At 37.8% G+C, this 17,591-nt stretch overlaps 2 protein-coding genes across 2 annotated transcripts; both read right to left on the minus strand.

Annotated features, from left to right (window-relative positions):
- Nucleotides 1-1,907: 1,907 nt before the first annotated feature.
- sumo2a (small ubiquitin like modifier 2a) lies at nt 1,908-4,992 on the minus strand. The gene is made up of 4 exons (XM_053333327.1): nt 4,934-4,992; nt 3,848-3,979; nt 3,474-3,545; nt 1,908-2,417 (listed from the first exon to the last, which is right to left on the minus strand). The coding sequence occupies exons 1-4, from the start codon at nt 4,952-4,954 to the stop codon at nt 2,352-2,354; spliced, it is 291 nt and encodes a 96-aa protein (XP_053189302.1). The 5' UTR covers nt 4,955-4,992; the 3' UTR covers nt 1,908-2,351.
- An 848-nt stretch (nt 4,993-5,840) lies between these two features.
- On the minus strand, nt 5,841-16,297 carry gga3a (golgi associated, gamma adaptin ear containing, ARF binding protein 3a). Its single transcript, XM_053330235.1, has 17 exons — nt 16,261-16,297; nt 15,562-15,646; nt 15,323-15,398; nt 15,126-15,224; nt 14,568-14,691; nt 14,290-14,393; nt 13,090-13,170; nt 12,441-12,578; nt 11,999-12,080; nt 11,585-11,710; nt 10,315-10,527; nt 10,116-10,198; nt 9,608-10,023; nt 8,751-9,037; nt 7,832-8,001; nt 7,618-7,728; nt 5,841-7,407 (listed from the first exon to the last, which is right to left on the minus strand). Exons 1-17 carry the CDS (start codon nt 16,295-16,297, stop codon nt 7,297-7,299), a joined length of 2,343 nt encoding a protein of 780 aa, XP_053186210.1. The 3' UTR covers nt 5,841-7,296.
- Between the last annotated feature and the right edge of the window lie 1,294 nt (nt 16,298-17,591).

Below are 17,591 nucleotides of genomic sequence, written 5' to 3' on the forward strand. Positions count from 1 at the left end.
ACTAGCCTCAAATTAGCCAGGAGGAGATATAGTTAGAGCTTCCGGTCAAGTGTCCAAAATAAAATCTACTCACTTGGCAAATAAAGGCTGCGGTGATTTTAAAATGTAATATCACAGATAAATAATATCATGTATAAGTTATATATTTAAGGAGTACATGATTTACGGTCAACGATTTGTTCTTTACGACTTTGTGTCTCAACAAATGTCACAAATTTATAGTGTAATTTGAAGGCAAAAAATCTTACTTCCGGTATTTTCCTAATTCTTTCTCCCTAAATTGACTGAGGTGCGACAGAAACCATTGTGCCCAACCACAAGCCCCGCCCACAAGTGGACAGCTCCGTGTATGATTGGATCCTGGCACATTAATCAAGCGTGTGATTGGATAAATTATTTACATGGCATCCACATACTATATATCATGTTGACCCAGAAATCCACCGTTAATTGCAGATCCTCAATGTTTTGTGTTTTAATCAGTTCAGAGTTAGAGTAGTTAGAGGTGTACATAATCTTGAACTGGTATTTCTTGTGAAAAAGTTTCCACTTGTCTGTCAGAAGAGCTTAAGCCTTTTTAAACCGATTTAAACGCAACAGACTCTACAGCATTGGTCTCCAACCCTGCTCTTTGAGATCTACTGCCCTGCATGTTTTAGGTATCTCCCCACTCTAACACACCTGATTCTAATTATTATTAGTAATATTATACTCTGACAGAATATCTTCATAAGTAAAGAGAAGACCATCGCTATTAAATAATTGATTGACTATCTCAACATTTATTATAAAATCAATATCCCATAAAGAGACAGACATTTTTACTGGGTTTTTTAATCAATATCATAGTCATAAACAAGAAAAAAAAGGCAACCAGATTAGAAAATATATGTAGAGATATGATATTCTAAATGGAGGTCGGCTTCTAAAAAAATGCTTCAGCCAATTTATCTTAAATGTATTATTTTGTGTCTCCTCTTTTTTCATATGAAATTGAAAAGCATTTTGTCATTCTCTTTTAGTCATTGATTTGTTGGCATAGACACTTGGCCATGGTAATTAATACTCTGCCTCTGAAAGAGAGATCCAAACTATTTCAAGTCCCTGTTTTAGATAATAAGCATGTTACACTTGCATTAAGGAGGCAGTTTTATAGAAGATTATGAAAAAGCACATGAAATCTCACAACCGTAATGGATATATTCTTTCTGGATATGAGTTATGTAACATAATGGAGATGTTGAGTTACACCAATTCATTACATATTGGCTCAAAAGAACCATTACAGTACTTTACACCATAACGGCATGCCATCCTGTCTGGCTAAAAAAGAAAGAAACTTATTCCCATTTCTGCATCATTAATGTCTAACCTTGGAAAGACATTAAGGCAATAAAAATGTTGGATGCTGGGAGCTTTGACAAAACATTTAGCAGAAGGCTGTAGACATTTTTTTCAGTTTTTGATCAAATTATAAAAGTTCCCGGTAGCTGACTGAAACTTTTAATAGACAGTGTTGTGTGCCCTTTCATTAAAAGCAGCACTATTACTGCTGCAAGCTGAATACAAGTGAATACACAGCAGTGGTTCTGAATTTCTTCTTTAAAAAAAAAAAAAAAAAAAAAGACATCAAGGACTCCTAAACTGAAACTTTGGCCACAGATGCCCATTTTTGTTTCAGTTTTGCTTTTAGATGTTTTATTGCAGATATTGCATAAAACACATGACCGAAATGACCATAAATTCGATCAGTGTTACTTATAGATGGAATTACAGTAAAAACCTATTCCCCTCTTTGCTGAGGACCCTTTCTAACCCCCCCATTCACTCCACTTTGAGGCATATTGTCCTAAAGTATCCATTTAAGAAAATAAAACAAATAAACACAGTAGGGACATATGTAAAAAAAGACTCAATTTATTCCAATAATACATTTTCATAACAACAACAGATGTCAGTGAATTTTAAATGCAGGCTTAATTGACAATGACAAAATTCCATCTGAATCAAAAACTCAATGACATAAGTATAAAAACTAAAACAAGGACCAAGTATTTTTCCCATAACTTCCAAAAGAAGAAAAAAAAAAAAAATCATGAAAAGAATTTAAATTTCTTCGGCACATTAGACTCATTGCAGCTTACAAATTGTCTACACTGTGTAGTTATGACATGTTTACGTACGAATGACAGTGTGATAAAATCCAACTACACCAACTGTGCTGGCGCCTTTGAGCATTTTGTATTCCACTGGCTGGTATCAACACTGGTCATGAGCATTTGAAGACTGGGCATAACAGGGATGTTTCAGGGAAATGAAGGGGAGGTAGGGATGGTCATAGGAAACAGTCTTTAAAGATAAGATCCTCCGGTTTGCTGTTGGAACACATCAATTGTATCTTCGTCCTCCATTTCTAGCTGTAAGAAAAAAAATTAAATGTCAATTGAGTCTGTTTGTTAGTAGCTTGTGTGAAAGACAAAATACTTGATTATTCCAATGCTTCTGTTACACATGTATATGTGGAATTTTCAACCCATGTAGATAATATTGATTTATTTATGACAATTTAAATAGATGCAACTAAAATGAAATGACTCACTATAACAATGCTTTTCTAAGGCATTCCTACAACAGCACGGTTATTGCTCAATTTTTTTAATGTATAATTTTTTCCATTGTTAACACCTTTCTTCTTCCTGTATGTGCTTCACATATTCCTTCTTCCTAATATATGCTTCACAGTAACTGTATTTTCATGACAAGGCAGTGGTAAACCTTTACCGTAAAGCCAGTAAGACAGTGTTGACAATGCAAGTTCTCTAACCAAAGGTTGGTTCAACAGTTAACCAATAAAGTTATAAAAATGTGTCTTATTACATCTCTTGAATGATCAAGGAGCAAAGGTCAGACATCAGACACTGACATAACGCTGCAGACGTGATTGAAGTCAAAAGAGAAGCAGCTTATTAGAATTTGGTTATATCATAAATGAGAACAAGGCCTCTCTCTCTCTCTCTCTTTTTTTATTTACCTGTCCTACTCCAAGGACTATGATCTGTTCTAAGCAGCTCAGTGCAATCTGTGCTTAATGTGTACACAATAAAAGCACTGTAACTCTGTGCACATTACATGCTCTAGAGAAGTTCATTCTTACACAAGTCTGTCTTGACTATAAAGTTACAGGGGATCTCCACAGGAGTTCTTTATCAGGACTTCTGTTAACACAGACCAATAGGTTTTTTATGAACTGTAATTGGACTGGATGCATCTTGAAAGGGTTCAACAGGTGATAAGTCTGAATGATTTGAACTTTCAAAAGAGCAAAAATGTGTCACCGGTCATGCACAATGTCTAAGGTATCAATACTGTTGGGTCATAAATCTCTTAATAAGAAAACAGCTTAGGCTATCAAAAAGTAATTCAGTGGCTTAATGTGCGTAGGTGGCTCGACATGTGGATGCAGCCTTCCTTACCTGCGAGGGTGTATCTGTTTCATTGATGGGCTGACCGTCAAATCGAAATCGTATTTGCCTCATTGACAGTCCCTGTGAGACAGAGTAATATTGTGTTTACATTATTATTTAAGGGTCATATAATCAATTGAGATGTGGCAAACAATAATACCAATGAGCACCCTAGAGATAAATCCCTCAGCTTCTCACATATTCACCTTTGATAAGCATTTATGGACTACTCTGTATTTGGCAGGAACAACTTTAACTGGTCACTGGTCTCCAGTTGGGAAAACCATCATTATGGCAAACAGCATTTAAATTAATTTGTGAGGTGATATAGACTCATAGAGGTAGCAACATTACAACTGCAATACACTGTGTTATAGCCTCACCTGCCGTTCACAATAAGCCTTCATCAGTTTGCTGAGAGGAGTGTGCCTTTTAATCTTGAACTGCACCACTGAGCCATCCTGCCCTGCCACCTTCAGGTTGATGTGCTCATTGTTCTCTGTCTTCACTCCCTCCTGGAATAGAAAAACAAAAGATTACAGTCAATCGTATTGCTAAAAACACGTAAAAAATAAAAGAAGCTTGATAAAGTGGAGTGTCTATTATGTCTAAAAGCCCCTAACCTCAAAACCGCATCAAGTAGGGTCCAACACAATTGGAGATAATGTACAGTATGCATCTTACTGACTTATGACAAATGTACACGTATAAAAGTGAGTGAATTTAGTTTTTAACCCGCTCCACTAGTCTACTTGCTCCTGTTGAACAAGGCCCTAGGGTTTGGTGCCGTTATTGAGAGCAGAGAGGGAGCAGCGTTACAACTTCAACGTTAGCATTAGCATTTAGCTAAGCAAGTAAATCGACAATGGCCTACTACTTACAATAATACCCAAACGGTCTAGGCAGGATGAAAAATACTGCTTGTACGCATCGGCATCTGCTTCTTATGCGGAAGCATTATATGATAAGCTAGTGATAACCTTGTGTAGTTAAACTATTTCATGCAGGATCCGTTCAGTTAGCGGTTTTTGCTCAAACAATCCATTTCGGCCTGTAGCTGCTCAACGCTGCGGTCTCACTTTTCTTCACTTCTCGCTAACGCTATCTAGACTCCTATAATATAGCGTTTTACAAAATGCACTGGTTAATAATAATAATACCAATGCCAGCATTTAAGATGCGTTGGTTTGGTATTTTTTAAATAACTCCGTGTTATTATTTCTTTCATTCCCCCCGGATCTCAGGCACATTAGCCGCGTTAGCTTATTATGCTAACTTTACCCGCTAGCTTGTTGCTATAACGCAGTGGCTCTGGTTTTGTGCTGCCTGCCTTCTCTGTAATTATGCGACCGGTGACGAATTGAATTGGTTGCACAGGCGGAATTTCCACAGTGCCATCTCTCTAATTAATGTACACGGATTGGGGTGCACACTGAGAAAGGAAACCACACACAAATTCTGCTCCTCACCTTGGGTTTTTCGTCTGCCATGGCTGCTGCTGCTGTGTCTGTCTGCTCCTGGCGCCTGTTCTGCTGCGGCTGCGCTGTCTGGCCGCGCCACTTTGCTCCGGCTGCAGCGCTCACAGCTGCGCCATATCAACTGAGCGCTGCTTACATGATGTACTGTACGAAAGCTAGATCCACTACATGCACATTGGCAGTCTACATTTAAATATGATTTGATTTTGCAGCATATGGACGTACATGCCAAAGGTATCTAGCAATCTACAAGGACATCACAGCTAGTGAAGTAACTTTTAAGTAGGCCTACATTTCATGCCTTGATATCATCCCACCTTTATTATTCTAACTCATTACACTTCGGTATCACTCAGTCTAGTTTATTCAGTCTCCAAAATGCAGCAGCAAGAGTTCTGACAAGATCAAGAAAAGAGGGACCACATTACTCACATTCTTGCCTCCCTACACTGGCTACCTGTTAGGTTAAATGGTCTTGCTCCATTGTATATTAGAGATCTCCTGTCCCCATATCACACTAGCAGAGAAATGAGGTCATCTGGCCAGGACTTGTTTGTCCACAGATGCAGGACTAAGTTTTATGGGGACAGGGCCTTCTCTCTATTGCTGCCCCAAAACTGGAATTCTCTTCCACCCCCAATTTGATTCTCTATCAAGAATTTAAAAGAGTAACCCAATAACATGCTGTTGTTCTTTTAAATATTGATTTTGTAATTTTTATCATCATTCTGATTTAAAAAAAAATATATATATTATTTTTGGTGTGTTCCTTTTTTGTATAAAGCATTTTGGATCAACAATGTTGTGTTTAAAATGCTATATAAAGCTGAAAAAACACTGAAAAATGAGGCAAAGATGTGAAAGTTGTAATACAAATAAGTCCATCTTATTCTTTATTCTCCATGCACAGAAACAGCTTTTCAAAAATATCCAATGACAAGTTCATTTAACAATCTAAGACAAATAAATAATACTTTTATAAGAAATATGTAGAGAATCTCCTATATAACACTAATTGCTCCAGAAATACAACAGTACTGTTTTCTGATAACTGCATGGTAAGTGTAATGCTTGAGATTCACCACAAAATATTTACTGATTTATTTTCTCAAGGCTTAAAAAAAGAAATACTTTTCCTAGTTTGATATAGGAAACTCACACACAAGCTTAACATGTACAGTTGACCCAGGGAAAATATCCTCACTCTCTAGCTTGATTTCCACAACATAATCAAACATGGGGGAGCAAGGGCTGAGCTATACATGACATTTACTTTACAACTGTATGACTTTATGTTTCTAGGGGAGAATCGTCACCTGATCTGTACTTCTTTAAGCACACCCACTCAATGCAAACAGTTGACCCCTTACCATAAATGGTTCATGTTGTATCACTGAAAATGAGCTGCTAGGATTACCATTTTATATGAACATGCTATCTGTATTTCACAGCCTGGATATGTAACAAGACACCTCTCATTCCATCAGAATCCACTGCACTGTTGCTACATAATGCGACATATTATAAAATGTCAGCTTGAATATTTAGTAACATTAAAGCTTCTCAGACACACCATGTGTACCCCCCTTTACTTCAGTACTGAAAATTACCATCATAAGAAGAAAATGCAGGACAACAGTTCCAATACCATACAGTAAAGTTAACCAATCTCATACCTTGCACCCCAAACAAAAAATAAATAACACATTCATGATAATAAATACTGAAAGACTAAAATGCACACCAAGAGTCTGAGCTATGAGTTTGTACAGAACTCAAAAGACTAGTAAAAGTATTCAGTAGTAAATGTGAGGCATATAGGGAAATGTGAAGTGAGAATAACTGATTGATAAATAGTCAGCAGTACATCATGTGAAATGCAGGTTTTGATCACATGATGGCATGAACCTGGTTTCACAGTCTCCTTCTACATGTGTTTTACTGTATAATAAGACTGCCTGACTTTCAAAAGTGCAAGTATACTCCAATCAGTTCTGATATGATGGAAGGGTAGGAGTACATGTATTAAAGCATAAATGAGAATAAAAGGGTATAGTAATAGTAACAACATAATAATAACTTAACATTACTCAAAATGACCATACAATGATTTTCCCACGTAACCACCATCAACATTCAATCATTGCACACACCTGTATGGAACTGTAGAGTAGTTTACATTGGATGTATGCATCATGACTTTGGCTACTTAGCTGAGCCATCCAAGCAGACATTCTCTGTAAAATGTCTATTAGAGTTTAGATTATATTCATGACATTTTCCCTATAAGTCTTCCAACACTGCCCTTTCTCTTGACCTCTGAGCTGCACTGACAGACTGAAGGGTAGGCAGGGCTATAGAGCCCCCCATCTGTCAGCAGGTGGAAAGTCATTCACTTCCCGCACTTCTGTGTGTGGCTGCTCTCCCAGTGTGAATGTAAGTTTGTATCTCATCCGAACGGTTTCCTGCAAAACACATATACATACAATGCACTCAGCTTGGCAGCTTTCATCAGGTTAGCGTTAGACTATAAAGACAGTTAATACTGTGCTGTACTGTATGGTGTCAAACATGGGTGAAAACTGCTATATTGAGTAAATAATTTGCAAAGGAATACATTACATAATGCATTAATACATTTATGAACATCAAAACAGCCTTAGGCTGACTGCTACCTTGAGAGGATTGGCAAGCAGCATGACCTGAGTGATGGCAGCAGGGGGAAGGATTGGGTTAAAAGGAGCCAGCTCTGTGCCCGAGGGTGACTGCAGTCTCACTTTCATTGTCTGGAGAAGAGATGGAGAATTGGCACATTGGAATATTTTAAAATATAAATGCAGGCTGTGAAGCTCGCCATAACTGATTGCAGGGATACACAGTAGGTTTTACCTTAGGCACAGCAGCCTGCAGAACAATGTTCCTGACGGGCAGCGGGGCTGTGTTAAGCATAGATGCCACCATCACCAGAACATCAGGCCTGCCTGGTGGACAGTCAGTGGCAAAATGCAACAGAAGACGGACACCATTTTTGTCATACGCCGTCACAGGACACACCTTACCTTAAAAAAAAAAAAGGATGGTTATTAAACATGTTATTAAGCCATATAAACATGGTTATTACTTCCAAAGTTCTTCCATAAACAGAGCTGTTAAAGAAGGTATATTTTGATACACCTCCTCCCTCTTGCACACACTGTGACATTCATTTTCAGGCCACAATCAAGACAAAGTATAATTGGGAAAAATATCATCCAGTTTGCCAGTTTTTTAGCAGTAATGTCTAAAGTTCAGTTTTCAAATCGCCAATCTGTCTCAAAGGATGAGGAAACCGGTATTTTCTGGCTAGAGAACAGTTGGGGTTTACTAAATTAAATGTACTTCACAGACAACTGTGCCCTTTCCTTTCTTCATGATTATATTCTCTACAGGGTATTCTATTATGGTAGGGAGAGCAGCACATTTCTGGAATCACTGTGTTTGACAAAAGGTTCGACATCTGATGATGTAGAGTCTGTCTATCTATTACACAGCATATGTGATCTGTAAGCAAAATAAAAATCTTTTATGTTTAGATGTTTGAAGAAATGTGATTGAATGCCCACTACATTATGTCTTCTCTGCTTCTGTTCTAACTGGAAAGCTGGAGCTTGAATTTTCCTACAGATCTTTGAAACTTGATGTGGAAGTTTTCAAATTTCAATGTGATGTCCTTTATTGTATCGATTTTTCAATGCACCCAAACTAATAAAATATATATATATAGTTTTTATATATTTCTTAAAAAAACAAACAAAACACACAAACTCACTTGGCTTGATGGCATCCAAAGGTACAAAAACATTGGCCAGCGATACCTCTTCTCCACTGCCTGGATTTGGCTGGCTAAGTGGGAGGATAGGGGACAGAGAGCGCAATAGAGGGCTGTCATCTGCCTGACACTTGACAGGTGGAATAGTGGACCCTCCTGGTATCCCTCCTATGAGTGAAGGTTGGGATGTGGTGGAGGTGCCTCCAAGACTGGACAACAGGGTGAAAGGAGCATGCAGATCTTCACACTTGGCTAGCAAGCTGCCAAAATCCATCACACCAGGTGTACTGTGGATAATCACAGATTTGTAGTGTCTCAGTTAAAATCATTACAGGTCCCATTAGGTTTCATCTCATAATGAAAAAACAACTACGGTGTATGATAACATGACAAAAGATGCAGACATTAGCTCATAAGCCAACATTGAGAAATCACTTTTAGTAATTAATAATGAAAAGCAAAATCACTTTGCCTCACATGATAGCACAAAACACTACTTCTCATTTAATTCTCTATTTAATTCTATTTATCTTATTAAGTGCAATACCCTCCTACTATGTCATCTTTTTTAGCTGTGTGTGTGTCTTGTTTTTTATCTGGTTGTCTGGTTTTTCATTGTCTTTAAAGCAGAACTGGAGTGGCACCTGTAAACTCATTATATGTTCAATATAATGACAATAAAGCTTTATATTCTATTCTATACAAGTGCCTTTACATTTGACATACACTAATCTGCACTTTAAAAAAAGAATGGGATCAAACAAGGATAATTTCCCTGTGATCTTTTTAAAATATAATCGAGTATCCAAAATATCACATGTGACAGATGGACAGACAGGGGTACAAGTACTACTCACTTTTTAGGACTGCTCACATCAAGCAAGGCTAGGTCTTGCAGATTGTTATTGAAAGAAGGAGAAGAAGACAGGGAGGGCACTGCTGCAGCGGAGGCCTGTTGTTGAGTGACAGCGGTGGCTGATGGAACAGACAAGACTGAGCTGTATGACTGAGGGAGAGCCGCTGGGGCTGTAATGGTCAATCCTGAACTGACCAACTGCTGTGACTGTGATGTTCCTGAGACAGACTGTGTTGAAACAGAAGGTGTGGAGAACATAGCGCCAGAGAAACTTAAGGCAGAGGCTGTTGTTGAAGACTTGGTGGGGCTAACTGAAGTTACTGTTGCAGAGAGGGTGCATGGAAAAAATGATGATGTCGAGAATGCAGGAGCCGGAGGTGAAGTAGTGTCAAAAAGATCCAAATCCTTACTGGAATCCTGGAGGAAATTGTGAGAAAATAAAATGCTGTAAATTTTAAGATAATACTTGACTTTAATTAAAAATAAATTGCAATTATTTCACAGTATACCTGTATCGTTTGGAAATGATTGCTCAGGTTTACATGTGTTGGTGCTGTTGATTTACTTGAAACGGGAGCGGGTTCATTGAGGCCTGTGAATAGAAACAAATGGGACAAAACATGTCATATACAGACAGGTAATATATAATATTGTCATAAATAACAATAATTCAAATGCACTTTATAACTACATAATACAGTATGTTACCTAAAGACAGCAGCTCTTCATCCAGCAGAGAAAGTGCTGCAGAGGGTGCATTTGTGCTTGAAGACTGAGGTTCAGTGGCAGCAGTCCCACACAGCAGGTCAGCTGGAATAGACATAGAAGATGTGGGGGGTTGCTGCTCTGGTGGAGAGGGGCTCTGGACGTCCAGACCCACCAGGTCAATCAGAATCTCTGACTGAGATGTGCGGCCAGTGCCTTTTAGATTAATGGAGAAAAAAAGATGTATTCAGTTTCAAAAACTCAATACTGTACATGTCCATCCCCATGTCAAGCAAAGTTTAAAGGGTCAGTTCAACCAAGCACAAAAAACAAACACAAAGACATACAGTTCTTCATCAACTGATTCTTACTGGTTACAGTGCATCCGGAAAGTATTCACACCCCTTCACTTCCCCCACATTTTGTTATGTTACAACCTTATTCCAAAATTGATTAAATTCCTTTTTTTCCTCACCAATCTACACACAATAACCCATAATGACAAAGCAAAAAAGGCTTTTAGAAATTCTTGCAAATGTATTAAAAATAAAAAACGGAAATATTGTATGTACATAAGTATTCACTCCTTTTGCTATGACACTCAAAATGTAGCTCAGATGCATCCTGTTTCCACTGATCATTCTTGAGATGTATCTACAACTTGATTGGAGTCCACCTGTAGTAAATCCAATGGATTGGACATGATTTGGAAAGGAACACACCTGTCTATATAAGGTCCCATTGTTGACAGTGTATGTCAGAGCAGAAACCAAGCCATGAAGTCAAAGGAATTGTCTTTTTCACTTTGTGTGTAGATTGGTAAGAAAAAAAGGGACTGTAATCCATTTTGGAATAAGGCTGTAACATAACAAAATGTGGGGGAAGTGAAGGGGTGTGAATACAGTCACACTGTACATGTGGTTTTGAGTTGTCTAGTGAGACCATCCAAATATAGTGGAAGGGATGGCATTTAATATATGGCACTGTGTCACCTTTCCTGTCTCACCTTATTAGTTTTTCCATCCAGCTTGCTCTTTTCCATGTTGAGATTAGACTGGATTGTAGTTTGTTACATCAGACTGACTTCTCTGCCTACATGTTGGTCTAAGATTCTGTTATGGTTACACTGTGCGTATTCAATCAACTGACTTTTATGGGAACTGAAAATATGTAAGTAACTGCACTGTGGGATGAAACAATTATTGCTGTGATCATGTAAACAATAAATATTGAGACATGCAACTCACTGATTGTAACTGTGCAGAAAACGTACCTCTTTTAAGTGCTGATCTTGTTTGTTGTGCTTCTTCAGACTCTCCGTTGATGGTCTGTCCTTCCACAATATTCTTATAAGAATTAATGACATGGGAGAGGTCATCGCTGGCCTGCAAAATGTCTCCTAATAAGTGGTTTATAAGGATAGATGAGGTTAATAAAATAAAGCAATAGCAATAACATGACATTTCTTCTAGTGTTTGTCAAAGGTTTTGTCAGACAAGAATGTTTTTTATGAGTCAAGTGGGAATTCTAATCTGGTAGGATTGTTGGTGTCACATTGGCAAATGTCCTCTAGGAGTTATTACTCAACCTTTTTATACTTAAGTCAAAACATCAAAAACTTAACTCTAAACCGAGAAATCGTGAGAACACAACAGAGTCAATAGGGCCTAATTCCAGTATTTCTTACCCAAGTTGCTGTCATTATCCTCAGTCTCAGTAGCCAGCTGGAACACTGTTTGTCTAAGCTTGTCACAATCACCATATAACTCCTGGAAAGAGAGTTTAAAATAGAACTGAAAAGTCACATCTTGAATTTCAATCAAACACAACTGTATCAGAGCATATATAAAAAAACAGTGTTTATCATACATAATACATGTAACTTAGCAATATGATATAAGAATATGCTATTATAATATATATGCAGAGGAATGTGATTTTAAAATAAATTACTTTGAGCTCTTAACTGAGCATGTTTCTTCACTTGTTCAAGTGTTTTATGGCAAATAAGTGACACTAAATAAAGTGCTCTGGTGTGTCTAACAATAGACACACCAAGACGTTTTTCAATACTTCCTGCAAGGTCAATTAATGCCAAAGAAATATGTGTATTCATTACACAAACAAACCCTAATGAGTTCCTTGTCATCGTCAGAGGAGTCTTCCGGGTTGAAGTAAGCGAGCATCTCATTAAGGAGTTTGACGCTGTTGTTAACTGCCTCCAGTGTGCTTTTTTGTTTTGTTGTTTTCTGTGTTCTCACCTCATCCTGAGACAAAAAAAAAGAAAATTGAGCTGCACTTGATACTTTTCTTTAAACTTCATTGTCAGTATAAACAAAAGCTGTGTGCAGTAATTTCTCTAAATGAAAGCACCCAAGATTAAGGCTGCATTAAAGCTGCAGTTGGTAACTTTGAGGAGAGAGAGGACGTGGTCGTTGCTGCGCCATTACTTTCTCTATGCTCCTGAAGCCGCTCTCGGAGATATGAGCTTGACCGAGCTGAGGAGGAAGGGGGAGGGGGCTGTGTACATGAACAGTGATTGACAGCTGTCAGACACTCCATCAGACACAATCCTGGCTCTGATTGGCTCTTTTTGTCCGGTGGATTATGGCAATTTGCAGTAGCAGCAGTAGGTGATTACTGCAGATTACTAGTTTCATGTAATGCTGTCTTTACATGGTGACAGTCTTAGCAAATATGACAAAAGTTACTTTTATAAGACTTACCAACTGCAGCTACAAGGCTGAAACAAAAAAATGAAAACATTCAGAAACAGACCTCCTTAACCATGTTCTTTATGAGCCGATTGGCCTCTTGCAGATCTTCAGGCTTTTTGCTCTTCAGTAGCAGTGACAATCTCTGCAGAGAGATGAGAGAAGCATCAGCGAGTGAATGCTAAAGCCCATCACCCACAGACTACACAAACACAAGCAGCAAAGTCATACCAGTCAGACCCAGACCATGAAAAAACAAACTACACCCATAGATCAACTGCAGTCAATGCAAAGTAAATATTCAGCCATGACCTGGTCTAGTGTGTCGTAACCAGTGAGGTAAAAGAACTAAATAAACATGCTGCACTGAAGACAGACATTTCAGTGTATATGTAAGTTAAATATGATCTTTTTTGTAGGATGCAAAGCCTTTAGTCAGGAATATGAGAGGTAGGTAGGAGGGCAAAGGGCCTCCGTCTAACTATTACATTTAGCCTAGATGTATTGGTTAATTGATGGTATTTGTTGCAGTTGTTTTTAAAGATCTCCTCCAGACATGTTTTAAGATAAAATACCGTACTAATAATTTTGTGTCTAATCAAGATTTTCCACAAAAAAAAGATACATATTATTGCATTCAAGTCCTTGTAATGACATATACTCCTTTCTTATTAACAGTTCAGAATCACTGAAAATGCAAGTATAGCTCATGTCAAAGTTTAACTGCAGGACACAACATGTCTCCTTCTTCACTGAAAAGTAAAATTTCAGTTTATGTGACCTGTGGGCTTCACACTACCACATCACACTTGAGTAAGCTGCATACCTGACCACGACTGGCCCCAAACTAGTTGTAATGACACAAATCATGCTCATGTGTACATGCTTTGAGCTCAGATTTAGGGCAACGCACACAAACTTTCCGCTTCAGCAGATGAATGTAAAAACAGCCTTTGTGTGAAATTGTGTGTATACATCATTCTGCACAGTGAAGCTCAAACATCCAAGTAAAGTAACTAATAAGGAAAGCACATTCTTATAAAATACACAGAAATCATCATCATCATCATCAACAGTAGAAGATATTTCAACTACAGAAGTACAGAACCCCAACTCTTGATACTTGATCATATTATATGCAATAGAAAAGTTGTGCAAAAAATAATAGTAACAAATGGAAAGTAGTAACTGAGAAAAGGGAGAGTGAGTTATGTGCATGATGTGCAGCATTCAAACAGTCACATCCCAAAATAATTCTACTTACCCGGCTCTTCTCCTCATCATCAAACACAGGATTTTTGGGTCTCGGAGAAGGTGACGGTATTAATGTGGCATCCAGAGGGATTTCTGGGTCAACTACAACAATACCTAAAATAAAGATGACAACAGGCAAGTCCTGTATTTGAAAAATGACAGAACATAATCTTCAAATAGTCCAAAGTATACTTGACTCAGCACTCTGTGTACAATGTTTTATTTTTAGATGTTATTAGACCTTATCAGCATATTCTCACTGCTGTTTTTGAGTGGCTGATGACTCACCCTGTGTCTTCAGCATCTGATAGGCTTCACAGATCTTTGCTTCATCTGGTAGAGACACAGTCCAACTGTACAGCATCTCAATCACTTTCGTCTTCACCCTCTCTGATACTTTGTCTCCTAGATACTGTAAAGCAAACAGCTTAGAATTACATAAAATGAGAGCTGCAATGATAATTTGATCAGTCAGTAAACACATCATTAATTAGTCAATCTACAAATATTTAATCGCTAACTCGTTTGTTTTATAACAAAAATGTTGCTGGTTTTAACTTCTTAAATGTAAGTATGTGCTGTTTTATTTAGTCCTCTGTGATTGTAAACAGCTTATCTTTGGGTTATGGACTATGAGTCGAAACAAATCAAGTCATTTATAGTTGCATCTTGGGCTTCATCTAGGAAACAGGGTTTAAAATATTTCACTATTTTTAACATGAAAGGATTAACTGAGAAAATTATTGACAGATAAATCATAATTGAAAAATAATCGTTAGTTGCAACCCTGTGCAAAACATCAATTCAAGTGGTACCACGAAGGCTTTCAATAATCATGTTTCTTACTTTTGGTGAAACCACTTTGATTAGTTCGTTTAAAAATCGAAATTTCCCAACTTCATTGTGAAACCTTCGCCCACAGTTCTTCATACAAGCCTCCAAAACCTACAAAAAGAGAAATAAATGGAATAAAAATCTTCCACTTGTAATAGGCAAAGTTCAAACCATAGGAACACTTTGAATGAAACGATTACACTACACACCGTTAATGTTTGTAACGCCTCCCATTCCTGAGGGGACTGAATCTTATGACCCAAAAGTCGAACCGCTATTTGTGGGCTGAAAAATATGAAAATGAAAATGCAAACCCAGTCACAAAAGCAATATAGTCTCAGGCATACCAAGAAACCCTATGTGAGTACCACAAAGAGGACACAGATTAGCTACATTAGATGCGTGTGACTCATTGTCGCAGGAGTTTATTGAATGAATGTGACCCTACCCCTCTAGCTCCTTATTGATTTGGTCACAGAATCCCATGATATACTCCCAGTCTTCCTGTCTGTTGGAAGGGTTAGTGGCCTTGTCTGTAAAAGAGAAGGATACTCATGAGCATGTAGCACTGACAGCACATTTCAAATCTTCAGGAACAGGAAGCTATAGGAAACAGGCTGCAGCTGTGCGATACATGAACTTAATTCAAGCCTAGAGTACCTCACTCGAACCCAGACAGTTGTTCTTGTCCACACTTATTTTACTTCATGACGTCTCTCTTTAATAGCCTCAAGACACTACGCCGATCCAGTTTGTTGTTGCTGATCCAAGTCCTGTTTAAACTTGGGTTAAACTGACGCCTGGAGGTGTTCACAACAGGCGTCTTTAATTCAAACTATTCATTGTACTACTGTCACACATCACTCGAATAGGTAGTCTATTTTTTCAGGCATTTCGAGGTACCGACTCTAATTCGTGAACAAAGTAAACTAAACAAGGCTTATTTTGGCTAGTGACATCCATCACTGCCAGCAGCTGTCTGTGTTAGCCAGCTCCTGATAACACACACAGACGGATATTTCTCAGATATACAGCAAAGTCATGCGAGCTCAACACACGTTTCGGATAGCAACAGGAACGTAGCACACGTGGATGTATAATTAATTTGAACATATGTTGTGAAAATATAGTTTTAGTGTGCACTTACTGAGCCAGGACTCCAGCGACTCTCCATCATCCGCCATATTTGCACTCTGAAGCAAACAACGCGTGACTGCTGATGCCTTCACGTGCTGTCGGACAAATGGGAGTTGCTTAATGCTCAGTTCCATGACCCATTGACATGTTTCGTATGAGTGGGTAAAGAACAGGGTTATTATAGTTTTTAATTTTTCATTAGTTTTTTTCATTTTATTTAGTTTATTTCCGTTTAGTTTGGGTTAGTTTAACAAATGATTAAGTAGTTTTATTTTTATTTTGAGGAATTGACTAGTTTTAGTTTTTATTTAACTTTTGTCTTAGTTTTTCAGGTATTAGGAGGAAAGCCTTGATTTGTAGAAGCTGAAAAGGATGAAAGTGCACAAAACCAAATATGGTTTACCAATTTGTTACAGTCATTGTATAAATAAAGATACCATATTGTGCAAAGCCATTTTATAATAATATTCTTTAATCATTAATGACAACGAAAACAAAGCTGATTTTATCTGCAATTCTCTTTTGTTTTAGTTCGTTTTGCATTGTCCATTGTAGTTTTTATTTCGTTTTCGTTTTTAAAACCCCCCAAAAACTACTGATTTTATTATTATTAATCATTCTTCCTGTTCATACTGGCAATTATAGGACATTCTCTCATAATCCACTTATGCTAGTGATGGGGCCAAAAATCCCCTAGCCTCCTTCTGTGCAATAATGTACTTTAGTTTTTCTGAATCTAATTTGAAGCTTCATATAAAGGCAATATATTTCAACATGACAGTCTTTTTAGTGACAAAGTCCTTCTATTAGTTACTATAGTTCCACCGCAGTTCAACTTAGAAACACTGTCAAAGGGAGGATGTTATTTGCCGAAAAGACTGTAAATGTGGCAGATATCCACTTTGATTATCTCAGACTGCTGAAGCCTCAACTGAAGCAAAAGTGTGTGTATTTTGCCTCCCATCCTTATATTGCCTCCTTACATTGAAAGCACACGTCGGGGAATCTTTTTTTTGGCCACTATGAGCAAGAGGAATGATGGCAGCTTCTTCCAGTGTTCATTTGGGCATCTTACCAGATGAAGCCCTCTGGAGATAACCCCTGCCTCTCTAAACATCCCCCTTTGAAGGGTCATTTTTCAAGTCTGTTTAAACATGGACCTGAAAAATTATGAACCTAAATATTTTTGTTCCCCTTGATTTCACAAGTAATCTGCTGGGTGAGTGAAAATGACAACATTTCAACAAGACTTCTTTTCTTTTTTCCCCCAGATGTCTGTTTAAGACCAAAGATACCAGCTTAGGTGAACACAATACAACAAATGGACAACACTGTTTGGAG

The sequence above is a fragment of the Scomber japonicus genome, chromosome 2, assembly GCF_027409825.1.
Source record: "Scomber japonicus isolate fScoJap1 chromosome 2, fScoJap1.pri, whole genome shotgun sequence".
In the NCBI taxonomy this organism is placed as follows: domain Eukaryota; kingdom Metazoa; phylum Chordata; class Actinopteri; order Scombriformes; family Scombridae; genus Scomber; species Scomber japonicus.